Source organism: Myxine glutinosa, chromosome 7 (genome assembly GCF_964187855.1).
Source record: "Myxine glutinosa chromosome 7, kmMyxGlut1.1, whole genome shotgun sequence".
Taxonomy (NCBI): domain Eukaryota; kingdom Metazoa; phylum Chordata; class Myxini; order Myxiniformes; family Myxinidae; genus Myxine; species Myxine glutinosa.
The window spans coordinates 11383442-11401613 of record NC_136267.1 but is presented as its reverse complement, the minus strand read 5'-3'; the positions used below and the strand labels follow the sequence as shown (position 1 = coordinate 11401613).

General features: G+C 44.8%; 1 protein-coding gene across 2 annotated transcripts in view; it reads right to left on the bottom strand.

Moving 5' to 3' along the window:
- The window catches only part of LOC137430977 (uncharacterized), a 290638-nt gene that overhangs the window by 188435 nt on the left and 84031 nt on the right, over nucleotides 1-18172 (bottom strand). For both annotated transcript variants that reach the window (XM_078781279.1, XM_078781280.1), the window contains exon 10: nucleotides 12596-12683. In XM_078781279.1, the coding sequence (XP_078637405.1) occupies nucleotides 12596-12683 (88 nt within the window). The remainder of the gene's footprint in view (nucleotides 1-12595; nucleotides 12684-18172) is intronic.

Here is an 18172-nt window from a genome sequence, read left to right as displayed (position 1 = left end):
GGTAGTGTATATATGTTTGTGTATATGTATGTATGTATGTGTGTATGTATATTTGTGACCAAAATGTCTTCTTGAAATATATACAAATCCGAAAAACACGGTCAGTGAAGCCACGAGGCTGTAAAGCCATGTGACTATATAGCTATTAAATACGGACTGTTTGAACATTGGTTACATCCTGTCTATTAATTACGTATGTCTATTAATTACGTACTGTTGGACGACACCTTTCGAACCCTTTAGACTGCTGAGACCCCCTTAGACCTTTAAATACCCTTTATGTCCCCCAATATCTTTTATACCACCAAAACCCCTAAAGATCCAAAACACCCTTAAATACCACGAAGACCCTTAAAGACCCCAAAAACCCAGATGACCCAAAATAACCCAAAGACCCTGAAGATCCACAAGACTCAGAGAACACAAATACCCTAAAAATCCTGAAGACCCAAAAGACACAAAGTCCCTGAAGACCCCAATGACCCGTAAGATCCTTTAGAGTTTATAATAATAATAATAATAATTCATTTATTTTGTATAGCGCTTTTCCAGAAGCCCAAAGGCGCTTTGACAGAGTGGCAAACATAATGCATAACAATACATGAAAACAACAATTGCAAAAAGACAAGAATCAATAGGGAAATATTTAAAGCAAAAGGAGGGAGAAGGAGAAGAGATAGTCAGGGGTTAAATGCTGTGGGTTGATTGTTGAATGCAGTGTTGAACAGGTGGGTCTTTAGTGATGTTTTGAATGTGGTGAGTGAGGAGGAGTCTCTGATGGTGTGAGGTAGTGAGTTCCAGAGGGTGGGAGCAGCGATGGAGAAGGCCCTGTCCCCCCAGGATCTGAATTTGGTCCGGATGGGGGGGGGGTCAGGAGGTTGGTACCAGCAGAGCGGAGGTTGCGGGTGGGAGTGTGTCTGGAGAGGAGGTCAGCCAGGTAGGATGGGGCCAGGTTATGGAGGGCTTTGTATGTCAAGAGTGAATCGGCTCTCGATGCTCGCTTTGCCACACTCTGAGGATAATGACTGGACATGAATTGCTGTGTTGTCATGATTAAACCAATCATAATTTGTTTTAAACCAATTAAACCAACAAACATTTGTTTTGTACAAATTTATTTCGAATATTCATGATGTTATTTATTTGTAATCTAAAAAGGTCCAAGTGAGTTTAGACCCATTAGACAAGCTTGGACCCTTGACCATTTAGAGCTTTAAACCACTTGGACCTCTTTAGATTACAAATAAATAACATCATGAATATTCGAAATAAATTTGTACAAAACAAATATTTGTTGGTTTAATTGGTTTAAAACAAATTATGATTGGTTTAATCATGACAACACAGCAACTCATGTCCAGTCATTATCCTCAGAGTGTGGCAAAGCGAGCATCGAGAGCCGATTCACGCTAGTTAACGAAAGCCTCATCTTGCTGATGCAGATAACATTTAAACTTCTGTTTCCAAGGTAAATGGCATGCAGAAGTTTTATAAAACAACAAGAAGAAAAAGACAGTCATAAAATGTCATAGCCCCTGTGGTTTCATTAATTTTTCTGCAAGGAGTTGAAAGCCGCCAGCCGGCCACCCTTGGTCGGATTACTAAACAGAATGGCATGTATATGTAACCCATCATTCATGATCTGTGTGCCAAGTTTGAACAAGATCGGTAAATGCATGTCCAGGAAATGGCTGAGGACATGTTCAATATCGGGTTTATTACGACCAAAATGGCCGCCAGTCTACAAGTCAGCCATCTTTGATCTGATCGCAAAATAAAGTGAGGTGCACGTGTATGATGCCATCAGGTACTCTGCTTTTGCCAGTTTGAACAAAATCAGACTATGCGTGTTCAATAAATGGCTGGGGACATGCATAAGTAACAATGGCTGCCAGGTGGCCATTTTGGATCTGATCTCGAAAGGAAATGACGTGCATATGGAAGCGATAATGCGTTATCCGTTTGACAAGTTTGAACAATATTGGTAAACGCGTGTCCGATAAATGTTTCAGGATGAGTTCAACATCGGGTTTTGCACAACTAAAATGGCCGGCCTGTCGGCCATCATTGATTGCATCGCAAAACAATATGATGTGCATATGTATACCATCATGTATGGTCTTTCTGCCAAGTATGAACAAAATTGGTCCATATATCGCTGAGATAAGGTTGAGGACGGACAGACGGATGGACAGACGAGACCCGATCCATTAGCTCCTAAGCCCAACAGGGGCTAATAAAGGGTAGTTTGTAAAGCATGGAGTGGGAGCGGGAGTTGCTGAGATATTCAGCACACCGAATCGGCAGATATCTGCCTGAAACACAAATCAGGATGTCTTTCTTTATACACAAAGTCGAGGCTCATGGAAGGGCGAGAACATAAAAAACGAAAAGAACACAGGGGAAATCAAGGAATACACACACATAGTGGAGTAGAGAAACAAAACGGAGAGAAATGTGGAGGGAAGAATGGGTGAGGGAAGGACGAGATCAAGGAAAGGGAGAGGAGGCCACAAGGGGGTAAATCTCAAACACAGCAAGAAGAGGAAGGACAAAACTGCAAAAACAGAAATGGAACAACAAAACAAAAAGGAGGGAGGGGGCGGGGGAGGGGCGAAATTGGGAAACACAATAACCTGAAGAGAAGGGCTGGACCATTCCAGGGTCAATGAGGGTATAAATGATCAAGAGTGTGAATGGGGGTGACCTGAGGTGGCGATGAACAGTTGGCTTGAAGACTTGGAGGGAATAATGACATTAAAGAGATTATGGAAGTTGTTTCCCCAGGTGAGAGAAAAGAAGAAGAAATGAGTGAAGGTGAGCAGCAAGTCTGGATTTTGGAAGTTTAACAAGCAGTGGCTGACTGGCACAGCGTGTGTGCCGTGCAAGTACAGGGGGTGGGGAGAGGGGGTACGAAGTAAGGAAAGGGCAGAGGTAAAAGACCAGAAAGGAGGTGGTACAATATAGAGATGTCACCGATTTGTCTGCAATGCATGAGTAACTGGCCCATGCGAATGTTGTGAGGAAGGGCCATCAGCCCAAAGAGCAGTACTCCATCAAGCTGCAGATGTGGGCCTTGCAACTGGATAAGAGTTCAGGTGTGCCAATGAAGGACTTTGAACCATGGAGGATGCTCAGTCAGAAGCTTTCTTTGGATGCCAACTTAGACATATAGTTTAGCCAATAAAGATTCTGGTTGACGCTGAGGTTCAAAGGTTTGAGGAACTGAACCTCTTCAAGTGGATTATCAAGGAAGTAGATTGGAGGGTTTACCCCATGGTCATTTCAGAGAGACAGAGTCAAAGTGTGAGATTTTCCAGGATTTAAAGTCACATTCAAAGTGTTAGACCAGCACCTAGTTCTATAAAGGTGTGCAGAGAGGAACGAGACTACTGCCTGCCCTCTCTGAAGGATATCAGCAACGAGATAAAGAAAATTCTCCAGAGAATTGGAAAGATCGTTCATCAAGACGAGGAACAGGACTGGACTCAAGATACTTCCTTGGAGCACTCCACAACTCCACCTGTAGAACGGATACCATAGTTTATGTATCTCAGATACCAGAAACAGATGGCATGGGCAGACCCAGTTATTTGCAGATTATTTCTGACACCATGTAACATAAGCAGGACTCCAACGTTAGGCCATCAGGTTCGCCCCAAGAAGTGCGTTTATTTTTTGGGGTCACTCGGGACAACCAACAACAACAACAACAACAACAACAACAACAACAACAATGTAGTTGCTTCTGAATTGCAGGCACTTCGAACATACAATACCATTCTTGGATGTAGGGCTCCAACAGGTTTGATTCTGTTGTACAACTCCATAGATAGTTCCCCACGCTTGTGGAGCTGTAAAAGCCGCTTGTGGAGCTGTAACAGCCGTTTGTGGAGCTGTAACAGCCGTTTGCGGAGCTGTAACAGCCGTTTGCGGAGCTGTAAGAGCCGTTTGCGGAGCTGTAACAGCCGTTTGCGGAGCTGTAACAGCCGCTTGTGGAGCTGTTTGCAGAGCTGTAACAGCCGTTTGCGGAGCTGTAACAGCCGCTTGTGGAGCTGCAAGAGCCGCTTGTGGAGCTGCAAGAGCCGCTTGTGGAGCTGTAAGAGCCGTTTGTGGAGCTGTAACAGCCATTTGCGGAGCTGTAACAGCCGTTTGCGGAGCTGTAACAGCCGTTTGCCGAGCTGTAAGAGCCGTTTGCGGAGCTGTAACAGCCGTTTGCGGAGCTGTAACAGCCGCTTGTGGAGCTGCAAGAGCCGCTTGTGGAGCTGTAAGAGTCGCTTGTGGAGCTGTAAGAGCTGTGTGTGGAGCTGTAACAGCTGCTTGTGGAGCCGTAAGAGACACCTGTGGGGCTGTAATTTCCGTTTGTGGAGCTGCAATAGCCGCTTGTGGAGCTGCAAGAGCTGCTTGTGGAGCTGTAAGAGCCACTTGTGGAGCTGCAAGAGCCGCTTGTGGAGCCGTAAGAGCCGCTTGTGGAGCCGTAACAGCTGTTTGTGGAGCTGTGAGTGCCGCTTGTGGAGCTGTAAGCCGTTTGCGGAGCTGTAAGAGCCGTTTGCGGAGCTGTAAGAGCCATTTGCGGAGCTGTAAGAGCCGTTTGTGGAGCTGTAACAGCCGCTTGTGGAGCTGGAAGATCCGCTTGTGGAGCTGTAAGAGCCGCTTGTGGAGCTGTAACAGCCGCTTGTGGAGCTGCAAGAGCCACTTGTGGAGCTTTAACAGCAATTTGTGGAGCTGTAAGAGCCGCTTGTGGAGCTGAAAGAGCCACTTGTGGAGCTGTAAGAGCCATTTGCGGAGCTGTAAGAGCCATTTGTGGAGCTGCAAGAGCCGTTTGCGGAGCTGTATGTGCCGTTTGTGGAGCTGTAAGAGCTGCTTGTGGAGCTGTAAGAGCCACTTGTGGAGCTGTAAGAGCCATTTGTGGAGCTGTAAGAGCCATTTGTGGAGCTGTAACAGCCATTTGTGGAGCTGTAACAGTCGTTTGTGGAGCTGTAAGAGCCGCTTGGTGGTGTGACCTTCCAACCATGACTGGTTTAGGGCCACAGTCAGGGCCTGCCTTTTTTATGTGTGAAAAAAGGTAAAAAGTCCAAACATTTGAACAGCCTCGGACGTGCACCTTGACCCCATGGCCAAGGCACAACGTCAACAAGGCTGTCCCCATAACAATACACATGCGCCTCAACCCCGAGGGGGAAGCACATGGTCATTCAAACGCATGCATCATGCCCCCGAAGGGCCACAATGCATGGTCATACAGTTGGGACCACTCCTCTTAATAGGAGTAAGACCCCTTAATCCACCAGCAGGGCATTACTCCAACCATGACGTCCGGTCGTGTGAGGCTGCACTTCCCAATTCTTGGAATTTTGTTCCATATTTAAGGATATTATCCATCTTTACCCTCACCTGAGGAGAGGGTATTGCAATGCAGTCCGTTTGTCTGTCTGTCTGTTTGTCTGTCTGTTTGTCTGTGTTTGTCTGCACAGAATAAATACGATTTTCGCTGCAACCTTTGGTCCGATTGACAGGACATTTTCACCAAAGGTACAACTCCACCTGTATAATTTTTAATGATAATTATGACGTCATAGGTCACGTGGTTCGGCCGCAATCTTGGAAAAACCGAAAAACTTTGCACCTCCATATCTCTGAAAGTGCTGAACAGAAAAAATCGAGACATGGCTCATTGTAAAGAACTCTCCATGGGGAATAAAATATGTTAATGATGATGTCATAGGTGCCTCCATTATGACATCATAATTCGACAAGTACAAAACTTCATCCGATCAAGATGAAATTTCTTGTGCATCATGTAGGCAATAAATTGGTGCACACAACAGGCATTTTAAGGCCATTTTCCCTGCAAGAGCGGGGGTTAGCCTAAATAGTAGCTAAAGTAGTAGGCATAAATTGGTGGAGGGAAAAAATAATAACGTCAGATGTCACATGGTTCGGCCGCCATCTTGGAAAAACCGAAAAATTTAGCACCTCTATATCTCTGAAAGCGCTGCATAGAAAAAATTGTGACATGGCACATTGTAAAGAACTCTCCATGGGGAATAAAATACATTAATGATGATGTCATAGATTCCTCCATTATGACGTCATAATTCGACAAGTACAAATCTTCATCCGATCAAGATGAAAATTATTGAGCACAATCTAGGGATAAATTGGTGGAGAAAAAAAATGATGGCGTCATCGGTCACGTGGTTCGGCCGCCATATTTGTTTTAACACAAAAAGCCTTTAAAAAACCACTGAACACATCCTGGCGAGGGTCTCCAATCTGATTGCTCTTTCTTGTTTTGTTGACGTCATCAATCTTATTCAAGAATACAACACCGGTGCCTTTAACAGGTTTACAAATGTGAATGTCTCCATTCCTCCTCAATCCTGGTATTGCCACGAGACAGTCTCGTTGCATGTGAAAGTCTGTGATGTCATGCGGGGTTCACAGTACGCATGCGCGGGGTCCTATAGTCTGGACTTCAACGCTTGGTCTGCTTCCTTGGATATGGGTTGATGCATCGACAGTTGAGCAAATCAAAGTTCAAACTCGGCAAAGATTTCTTCCCTCGTGATATTGTGGTTGGGAATGCCAAAGTCAAAACCAAGCACCAGAGCAAACTTTTCCGTGTGAGACAGCCGATGATCCCATTGGTTGATCACGTGTTTATTAGATGAGCCCACAATCCGATTGGTTGAGCACGTGTTCAGAAGAGCAGATAATCCGATTGGTTGAGGACGTGTTTAGATGAGCCTATAATCCGATTGGTTGAGCACATGTTTAGATGAGTCTTTGATCAGAGAGCCACATCGTTTCACTTTCAAACACTTGACGGTTCGTTCACGTTTCTTTTGCGTTGCGACCTCTGCACGTTGATCAATGCTGCAATATATTGACACAATCGGATCGTGTCAAACAACGATATGAAATCACGTGCTGTGTTCCAGGTCTTGCACAACACAGGGAGGAGCGTGTGCGATTGAAGCACCCGATCTCATCCAGAATAAACATGCATTCAACTGTGAGACCATGTTTCATTTTAGATTTGACTAGCATAAGTACCTGGTGTTGCCGGGTAACAATGAGTCGTTTCCTGATGGGAATCTGATAAACACAATCTGGGTCCATCATCTAGAGGGAATTTTAAAAACATCAAAGGTACAGCGGAGCGGTGGCGTAGAGGAAAAATTACGCTTGGGGAATGATGTCAAATTTCCGCTCCTCGCAACTTCCCATAAGTCTTTGAATGGTGTGTGTGCTTGTGTTTGTGCATCACCGTGTATGCGTGTGTGTGTGTCCCCATGTTTGTGTGTCCTCACGTGTGTGTGTCCCCATGTGTTTGTATGTCCGTGTGTGTGTGTGTGTGTGTGTGTCCCTGCGTGTTTGTGTGTGTGTGTGTGTGTTGTTACGTGCTCCTCCCCGACCTCCTGGTCTCGGTATGCCTCCGAACCCCGGGAGGAGCCCCGGCAGAAAAATATACATTATTCCTGTCGAAATCAATAAGGAAACCACACCAATGGTTATAAACAAACCAATAATATATTAAAAGTCACACAGGAATAACCTCACCAATAACGATAGCAAATCCAGACAATCAAAATCTCTTAAGATGGTACCATCTTATCTCGTACTTATCTCAAACTCACGGCACTCCTCAATGTCTCTATAACTCCCCAAGGCGAAGTTGATTCGCTCCAGCGATCGTTGGAACAATGTCTGATCCAGATCAATCGAGGCGTAGGCGGTCGAAGCGGCACAGAAGTCACGTGGTCCAACACCCAGCAAACTCGCGGTAGAATGGAAAATCCTCAAAGACACGCGCCGACGTACACGTTCGCCGTTCAATCAGCGAACCGCTGTGTAACCTTCAAACGCCGCTTTCGCACACACGCATCCCCGGCAGACGGCCGGAGGATGAGAAAAGTTGCCGCGCACCAAAACCTTCTTCGGTGGACGCAGCGTGCGGGGCAGAATGGCGGACGGCTCTCACTCGAGCCGGAGCCTCTAGGCAAGGATTCTCCAGAACCTCAATGCCGATACCTGACTATGCAGGTTCCTTAATATTCCGGCGATAACACCTATCGCACGATATTCCTTTCAAGGACTCAAAGTTCACTCGTGATGTTCGCTCGACCACGCAAGGTACTGAGCTTCGCCACACGTCTTCCCCGACCTTTGCCTCACGACCTCTTCCTCTTCGCTCGTCGTTTTCCGGTGCACGATCCGATTTCCTGTTACATTTTTACCATGAGCGCTTTTAACCTTTTAGTCACAATAACCATTTCCTTTAAACAACAATAATCGCCGTTTCCTTCCAATCCCGATAAGATTTAATAATAAATAACCCGCAATGTTACCAGTGGATGAAAGCCACAACCACGGAAGGGCCGAATCCGTAACAGTGTGTGTGTGCCTGTGTGTCCCTGTGTGTGTGTGTGTCCCCGTGTGTGTGTGTGTGTGTGTCCCTGTGTGTGTACAGGTGTCCCCGTGTGTACGGGTGTCCCCGTGTGTGTACGGGTGTCCCCGTGTGTGTACGGGTGTCCCCGTGTGTGTACGGATGTCCCCATGTGTGTACGGGTGTCCCCGTGTGTGTACGGGTGTCCCCGTATGTGTACGGGTGTCCCCGTGTGTGTACGGGTGTCCCCGTGTGTGTACGGATGTCCCCGTGTGTGTACGGGTGTCCCCGTGTGTGTGTGTGTGTGTGTGTGTGTGTGTGTGTGTGTGTGTGTGTGTGTGTGTGTGTGCATGTGTGCGCATCCGTGTCAGAGCTGTAACCTTTTTACCATTTGAGTTTTGTCATCAAATTTTAACCAAAGCTTCATTATGAGAATATGGACAAGGCAAATGAATAATTTTGTCAGAAGGTCAGTCACATAAAATCATCGATTTTCATGCGATTGACCTGAAATTTTAATAATTTGCATATTGAGTCTATTAATTTGTTCACCAATCAAAAGCAAGAAGCACATTGGTTTTTCAGATCTAAAACTCAAAGGTTAAGGCTGCATAAAATCTGCAATTTTCATTTTTTAAAACTATTTTAGTTATTTTGAGCATACGGAAGAAGAAGAAGATGTCTGAATACAAAGGGATGTGGACGGGCTTTGCATTTTCAGATGATTTCTGGTTTAGCCATTGCAACTGGAGTTCTACCTCCACCCCCCCACGCCCCCCACTCCACCCTCAAACAACTCCCGCCAAGCCACTCCCACTCCTCCCTCCACCCCCATACAACTCCCCGGACTGGACTTCACCGGGCGGTGTTCACATCTTCATTTCACTTCTGCATACGGCTAAAAACCACAATGTGATAAGCTCCACAAACTCTTAATCTGAACCGATCCTCAAAATTCTAACTGCAGAATTGACCCGAACAACAGTCCCAACTACTAAAAAAGTATTCTTTGCTAAAAACCTTTCATTCAATAAACGCTTCGAGCAGTTTCATGGAAGTATGAATCAATTTAAAAATGATTATTAAGTTAAATTTAAAAAACTAACCAGAACGAGAATCCCAGCCTCACTTAAATAAATGCAGAAATACACTTAGTTATAAAATCACAAGACATGGAAAATTTTGTCAGATTTCACTCCAGATTTGGAGATTATTTAGTTTACAGCATCCCATCCTCATATCCGAATCCAGATTTTGATAATATGCTTAAATTATGTAATGATAATCGATATCGTGTTTCCAAGGCCAGGCACGTTTGAGTAGGCATTTAAAAAAATGATGGCTTAAGAACCCAGCGAGGTGCAGTGGGCTCACCAAGATGGCAGCCCACCACATTGGTAAACCACCACATCGGGTTTTTCGCTCACCTGGAACGTAGTTCAGGGGAGCTTATGCGATAGCACGTCGTCCGTCAGTCCGTCCGTCCGTCCAGTCAGTAAACACTTGAAACTTCTTCTCCGAAACCGCTGATGGGATTGCGACGAAATTTGGCACAAATTCTATTTGTTGTGTTGTGACTAAAGTTTGTTCACAGCATTAAAAGAAATCGGGGTCGAAGGGGATTTACCGGGGCCAAATTGATCCAGGTTTGACCCCTCAAAATAGGAATTTGCTTTTTCCTCTGAAACTACACACACGATTTCGATGAAACTTCACCACAACCTTCACCACCCGTGATCTACCAAGGTTTGTTCACGGCATTAACAAAAATCTGCCTCTTTGGGGATCTACGGGGGGGGGGGGGGGCGAGGGTTGCCCCCCAAAATAGGTATTTGCTTTTTTCTCAGAAGCTACACCCACAATTTCGATGAAACTTCACCACAACCTTCATCATGTGTGATGTACCAATGTTTATTCGAGGCACTGGAAAAATTGGGGTCTGAAGAGGTACATGGGGTGGGAGTGGGGAGGTTTCCCCCCAAAATAAGTATTTTATGTTTGTTTGTTTAAAGTCTTATGATTATGTTCGTATGATTCTACATGCTGCCCTGTCTTCTAGCAACAATTTGGTTTAAAATACCTTTATTCACTGCAGTATATTTATTCTTTACTCTGCCAGGTGAGTGCCAGGGGTATTACCCCAATGTTTTTCTTACGAGCACCTCGTTAATCATCTTCAAGGTGTTATAACACACCCAGTTTTCCTCCTTGCATCCTTGTTGGAGGTCCAGGTGTATGCATGAAGACAGGAATAACCTTGTGTCTGAGACAAGACCAGAGGAATCTCTCGGATAACCTGCTTGTACGACACTTTCCATTTAGCCAAGCAATGTTGTTAAGCTGCTCGACCTGTGACTGTGAGTACCGTCGTTTAAGACAAACAGATGTCTGGTACTACAGAACTTTAATATACAAGAAAACAAACACGACAGAATAAGAATAACACCGAAGCTTTTCGTGGTGTACTCCTCAAGGTAAATCACAGCAAGAGAAAGAGGAAGTGAAAGATTGTGCATATATAAGTATGTCTATGTAACAGCGGCACCCATTGGTTCATCAGTCATGACGTATGGTATGTTGATGACAGTTTTGCTTTGTTTGAGTCTCAGATGGCATGTGATGCATTCTTGACACAGCTCAACTCTCCATCCAGCACTGAAGTTCACCATGGAGCTGGGAACTTCAAACACTTTACCTTTATTGGACGTGTAAGTTAAAAGATCCACACGTGGTTTCACTACATCCATCTACCGGAAGCCTACCTTCACTGGGTAGCATACCCAGTGAGGATTCTCAGGAAGTATTCCTACAGATCCACGAGAAACAAAATTGCCTTGATCAACATCCTGGTGAACAGAGCTCGGAAGATTTGGTCACCTTGTACCCTACCTGTTGAATTGGACAAAATCATGAGTATACTCGGTGACAATGGTTACCTGGAGTATATAATCGAGAGATAGGTGCACAAGTTTCACAACATTACAAAGGAACACAAGATCGGTCCTGACAAATGTCCGGTATATATCAGGATGCCATGGAAAGGACAATCATCACGAAGGTTTGAAGAACAAATCAAACGTACGTTATCAAACACGTACCTGGCTGCGCAACATCGAGTAATCTTCACCTCTCGCCATCTGCTCACGTCAGTCAACAAGAATGTGCTGCCCACCTCACAAATCAGCAAAGTTATCTATGAGTTTAAGTGCCGATGTGAAGCTCGGTACGTTGGCCGTAGAACCCAAAGGATTGCTGATCGTATCAAACAGCATGTCCGGATGTCCATCTGGAGATTTGAAGAAAGGACTTGGGAGTGAGGACACAACCGGTACAAGCATGCAAGAACGTTCAAGGACCGTCGACCATTAATTCATCTTCTTCTTCTTGTTCTTCTTGTTCTGCCATTGCACGCACTTGGATGCCAACCCCGATTGTGCAGACCAGTACAATGCAGATATGTTCAAGATATTGAGCCGAAGTTGCAGTACGTTACATCTATGTATGTTAGAAGCAACCTTCATCCATTTCACGGACCATACCCGACATTGTATCGTAAAAACGAATTTGTACATTCTCTCATTCTCTTTCAACATGGAAAGATTAAAAGTGTTTCCCCGACCGCTGTCCATGATATGTCTGCAAATGCAAATGTGGAGTCCGCAGCTTTGGGGGAACCCCATTCCCTCCAAGGTAATGATGCTAATGGTGCGTTATCGCCATTAACTCCGCTCCAGCCAATCGGAGCCAGGGATAGTGGTGACTGAGTCAACCAATGGGCGTTCAGAACATACCATACGTCATGACTGATGAAGCAATCCGTGTGTCGCTGTTACATATACAATGCTTATAAAGGCACAACCTCTCATCTCTTCTGTTCTTTTGCTGTGAATCGCCTTGAGGAGCACAAAAAGCTTCGGTGTTGTTGTTATTATGTCGTGTTTGTTTTCTTGTAAATTAAAATGATAGGGTGAAAATGGCAAAGAGAGGATGCGCAAGAGGAGCAGAGCAGGTTTTTAGGAAACGTGAGCCGATGCCGTCTGGTCCAGGAGCAGAGCCAGAGTCGAGGGTTGAAAGAACCTTCTCCACCTTCTCAGGTGGAAAAGACACAGAGTCCAGGAGCAGTTGGGTATGACATGGAAGGATGGGTACCGAGAGTCATGGGTAAGGTACACAAGATTTAGAAGAAAACACACAATGACTTGCCTTTGATTCATGCTGTTGGAGCTGTTTTGCACAATAGTTAAACTCGTGAGCCTTGACACCATCATCTTCGAGTAAATCTGTCTGTTGTCTGTAAAAGCAAACAAAACGGATTGTGATTCTTGGACAGGAAAGAGCTTCGTCAACTTTTTGAGAAAATGTTGAAACAACCAAAACAGATAATTAATACGATTGTAAAACAAGGACAGTTGTCTGCACGTTATCATACTATATACAAGTAATACTTTTTTTAAAAATTCAACAGGATGGAACACCAAAACGTACATCAAAAAGGTAGTGATGTTCAAAATAATTTATCATGTGAAACCATCCCTACATCTTTGAATAATAGTTGTTCCCTATCCATCACTGAATCTATTTGCAATGATTGGATATGTTGGTTGTTTCCATGTATGAATTTGACCAGTGAAACATTAAACCATTAACACACACACACAGACACCTCGTTCCTGGGACATTAAGGAAGGAAGGAGGAGGAGGATCACGAGGACCAGTGAAGAATGGAAGAAGAGCCGGCAAACAAAATAGTGGAGATGAGAGTCACACAATTCGGGGAAAGATCACAACTATACAAGATAGAAAACAACCAAAAAAAACAACAACAGGCATTTTAAGGCCATTTTCCCTGCTAGAGTGAGGGTTAGCCTTGCGGTCCCCATGACAATCTTCTCCATTTTGCCCTATTTTCTGCATCTCCCCTTGTTAACCCCCTTGCCCGCATTTCTTCTTCCACCATCTTTAGCCAAGTCTCTTTCGGTCTTCACCGTCCTCTACTTCATTCTACATTCATTTCCATCACTCTTCTCAAACAGTCACTTTCATCCTTCCTCAACACATGACAAAACCATTTCAACCTGTTTCTCTTCACAGCATCCATCACAGACTCTATTCCCATCATCTTTCGCAATTCATCATTTGTCTTCCTCTCTCTCAACGATACTCTGCACATCCACCGAACCATTCACATTTCCACCCTTTCCAGCCTTTGTTGCTACACTACGTTCGTTACCCATGTCTCGCTCCCATAAATCACAACACTTGTCACACATGCAGCATACACCATTCCCTTCAGCTTCAACGACACTCCCCTCCTCGTCAGCACACCACTCAGTTCCCGAAACTTCTTCCATGCACATCTCACTCCAGCAACCGTTTCCGAGTCTGATCCACCTTCTCCATTCAGCATGTCTCCTAGGTAATTGTGCAAAAACAGGTGCAATAATTGGAAGATGTCACGCACCAAACCGACACAGCAAACACACCCCCAACGATTGCAAAAAAAGACAAAATAATAATACAAGATGAAATACCAGATATATAGTGACAACTAGGAGAAAGACAAAAGAGCAGGGAAGTATAAAAACAAGTTGGACAGATTGCGGATGGACAAAGAAGGATCACTGGAATGGCCAAGAAGAGGTCAGCTTAACTGGGATGGAGAACAAATCATTATTGATGCACAAGACCAAGGACACCACACGAATGGATTCAAAAAGATGGTGTGGGAGCCCACGAAGAGACCAGAGGGTAGGCAAGCTCTTACCGGCATTCTCATTAAAATTCCATATATATATATATATATATATATATATATATATATATATATATATATATATATATATATATATATATATATATATATATATATATATATATATATATAGATATATATAGATATAGATATATATAGATATATGTACATATATAACTAGATGTTTTTATCGAGTTCAAATAAATATGTTTTAGAAAGATAGTGATGTAAAGAGGAGTTTTTCAAGGTAGAGTTTTAAGAATAAAATACAATAGATGCCAGGTTGTCTAACCCTGTAAAGAAGTTGAAAAGCTGTTTAGCATTTTCAATGAACCTGGTGAATCTAATCTCCATTGAGACAATACAAAGCATTTGCAATGATCGTTTGCCTTTGGCTAAACAAGTTCGGTTTCATTGTAGCTGTTCCAGATGGTCAGATTAACTCAGTAGGTGGTATGGAACAAACATTGTTAACACTGCATATGTATGGAACAAAAATTGTTAACTCTGTATAGGTATGGAACAAACATTGTTAACCCTGTATAGGTATGGAACAAACATTGTTAACCCTGTATAGGTATGGAACAAACATTGTTAACCCTGTATAGGTATGGAACAAACATTGTTAACCCTGTATAGGTATGGAACAAACATTGTTAACCCTGTATAGGTATGGAACAAACATTGTTAACCCTGTATAGGTATGGAACAAACATTGTTAACACTGCATAGGTATGGAACAAACATTGTTAACCCTGTGTCGGTATGGAACAAACATTGTTAACTCTGTATAGGTTATCTACATCACAGGAAGACACAATAAACTGTTTGTAAATTGCAATTTGCAATCTGAGGGGGATGAGGTGTCCCTTCCACCTATGGGAATGAATGGTTTTGCTTACGTGACCTATGGGGGATGGGCTTATGTGTGTTTCTTTTCCCTCCCACCTGCCAAGTCATGATCCTGTATATATAAGACTGCGCTGAAGGACGTGTAGTCAGAACAGATCAGAATTTCGATTGTGATTTGTATTTTCTGTTCATGTGCACCTAGTTCAGCTTGTACGAATAAATGGCTCAATCTTGTAATGGTCGAACTTGAATGGATTTTTGGCTATAGATACAGCATTGTAAACAAAAGATTGGAGAAGAGCCACTGGACCATCTAGAAAGGCGACAAAAGGTGTTTGAACGACACTCAGGGATGGTGAGAGAAACAATGCATGTACCCTTAGTTCACACGTTTATAAACGGGTCAACCCCAAAATTGCAGCCCGATGTGAAGAAACCATGTATGGCTTGGGAGACTAAACCTATTGAGGACATATTGCCTCTTGCTCAACATTGCTATGGACAGACGGAGCAGTCAAAGCAGGACACGAGTGCCATGTTGATGCAAATGCAGTGAGAACAAATGAAGGATTTAAAGAAGAAAAGCTAACTGACACCAAGGTGAGACAAACACAGGAAGGTAGGTTGCAAAATGAAGGAGGAACAGAATGGAAAGGATTTTTTTTTTTTTTTTTTTGTATACAAGATCGAGGCTCGTGAAAGAGCGAACATTAATCACACAGAAAGACAAACAGACACATAAAACAAATAACATCGGGAGCGGTAGACAAGATGGGGAGAGAGGGGGAAGGACACAAACACAACATTTGAGAGCAGGGACCGAGAGACATGGAGACGTCGAGAGAACTGTGGGAGGGAGAGGGCTTTGGGGGGAGGCATGGGAAGGGGGGGGGGGGGGGTGGGAGAGGTATAAAACATATGGACACTGCCAGGACTTCCAGGAAAGAAGTTGGAATTTCAAACAAGGTGGATCTGGGGTGAATTAGCAGGGGTAGAAAAGATCAAGGTTTTGGATGGGGGAAGATAAGAGATGGTGGTGAACAGCTGTTTTAAAGACCTGGAGGGAGGAGTGGGATTGAAGGGAGTGAGGGAGTTTGTTCCAGAGGCGGGAGAAAAGAGGAATGAAAGAGTGAAGGTGAGCAGAGAGCCGAGATTTCGGCAGTTTAACCATCAGAGGGTTGCTGGCAGATCTTGTGCGACCTGTAGGAATATTTGGGGGACAGAGCACAGAGAGAGCTGGGGGTGCAAGGCCGGAGAGGAGTCGGTAGAAGACAGAAAGACCACCTACCTGCCTGCGGTGAGTGAGTGAAAGGCCCTCAGAGATAGCTTCATCGCGGGAGATTCCAATAATTCTGAAAGCTTTGGTTTCAACAGCGTGAAGCCGAGCTAGGTGTGAGGCAGGAGCACCGGCCCATAGGGGAGAACAGTATTCCATTGAGCTGCGGATGAAAGCCTTGTATGTGGTGAGGAGCTCAGGTGTGCCGAGGAAGGACTTCGCACGACGGAGGATGCCCAGTCGGCGACTGGCTTTGGAGGCCAGCTTGGAAATGTGGTTTTCCCAAGAAAGATCATGGCAGATAGTGAGACCCAAAATCTTGAGCGACAGAACTTCTTGGAGAGGATTGTTGAGAAAGTAGATGGGAGGGTTGTCCAGTCGATCTTTTCGGAGAGACATAGTAAGAGTGTGAGATTTGTCAGGATTGAAAGACATGTTCCACTTGTTTGACCAGTCTGTGATTTTGTCCAGGTCTTCAGAGAGTGAGGAGGCAGCAGACTGCCGATCTGAGGGAAGAGGAATGGAGCGGCAGAGAGTGGAGTCATCAGCAAAGAGATAGAGAGGATTTTCGAGAGAGTCAGAGAGATCATTGATGAAGACCAGAAAAAGCATGGGGCCCAGAACACTGCCTTGGGGAACTCCAGCCTGAACAGGAAGAGGAGATGAGAGAAACCCATTCAGGGCCACACGTTGACGACGACTAGAGAGGAAGTCCGCCAGCCATGCATGGAGATTTCCATGGATACCAAAGGAGGAGAGTTTGGTGAGCAGAGCGGGGTGCCAGACCGTGTCGAAGGCACGTGATATGTCGAGGGAGACAGCTCTAATTTCCTATTTGGCATTGAGGACCTCCATCCATTGTTGAGACAGCAGAAGCAGCATGTCCAGAGTAGAGTGACCTGGTCTGAAACCAAATTGATGATCAGAGATCAAGCCATTGGAGAAGAGGAAAGATTTCATATCCGAAGCAATGATGGATTCCATGACTTTGCTGATAATTGGGAGAAGGCTGATTGGTCTATAGTTGCTAGGATCTGTTTTTGCACCTTTTTTGTGCAAAGCGGTGATGTTGGCTGATTTCCAAGCAGATGGCAGTTGACCTTGAGCAAAAGAGAGGGTGAAGAGAACAGAGAGAGGGTGAGATAGAGCAGCAGAGCAGGATTTTAGGACCCGTGGGCTGATGCCGTCGGGTCCAGTTGCAGAATCAGAGTCGAGGGTTGACAGAAACTTTTCCACCTTGTCAGGAGGAAAGGACACGGAGTCCAGGAGCAGCAGGGTACGACTGGGTATGGTGGGTACAGAGAGGGATGGGTTTGGGACACAAGATTTAGAGGCAAACACAGAGTTGAGGCATTCAGCTTTTTCACGTGCGGAGTCAGCTGTGTAGCCGTTTGAGGTAAGGGAGGGGATGGAGGGGGAACAAACACCAGAAACGGATTTGACCAGACGCCACCAGGATTTGGAAGAGGGAGACAGATAAGAGAGTTCGGTCTTGAGAACGGAGAGATATTGTTTCCTGGCTCTCCTGAGGGTGGACACACACTTGTTTCGGGCTTTGTGATCGGAAATGAGATTTCCTTCCGTTGGATTTGCTTTCCAGGAGACGAAGGCAAGTTGTTTCTGGGCAACAGCCTCACCACAAGATTCCGTGTACCATGGACGGGAGGAAGGGTATGACAACTGAAGACGAGATGGGATAAATCTGTGCATGAGAGAGACCAATTTACTTTGGAAGAATTCCCAGGATGAGTTGATGTCAGAGGTGGTAGAGATGGGAGACCAGTCCAGATGATTGATGGCTGCTTGAAGACCGTGCCAGTTGGCCTGAGTGAAATGCCAGACTCGTCGACGCTGAGCAGGCTCCCTGAGGATGGTCAGAGAGATGTCCACTTTAACAAGG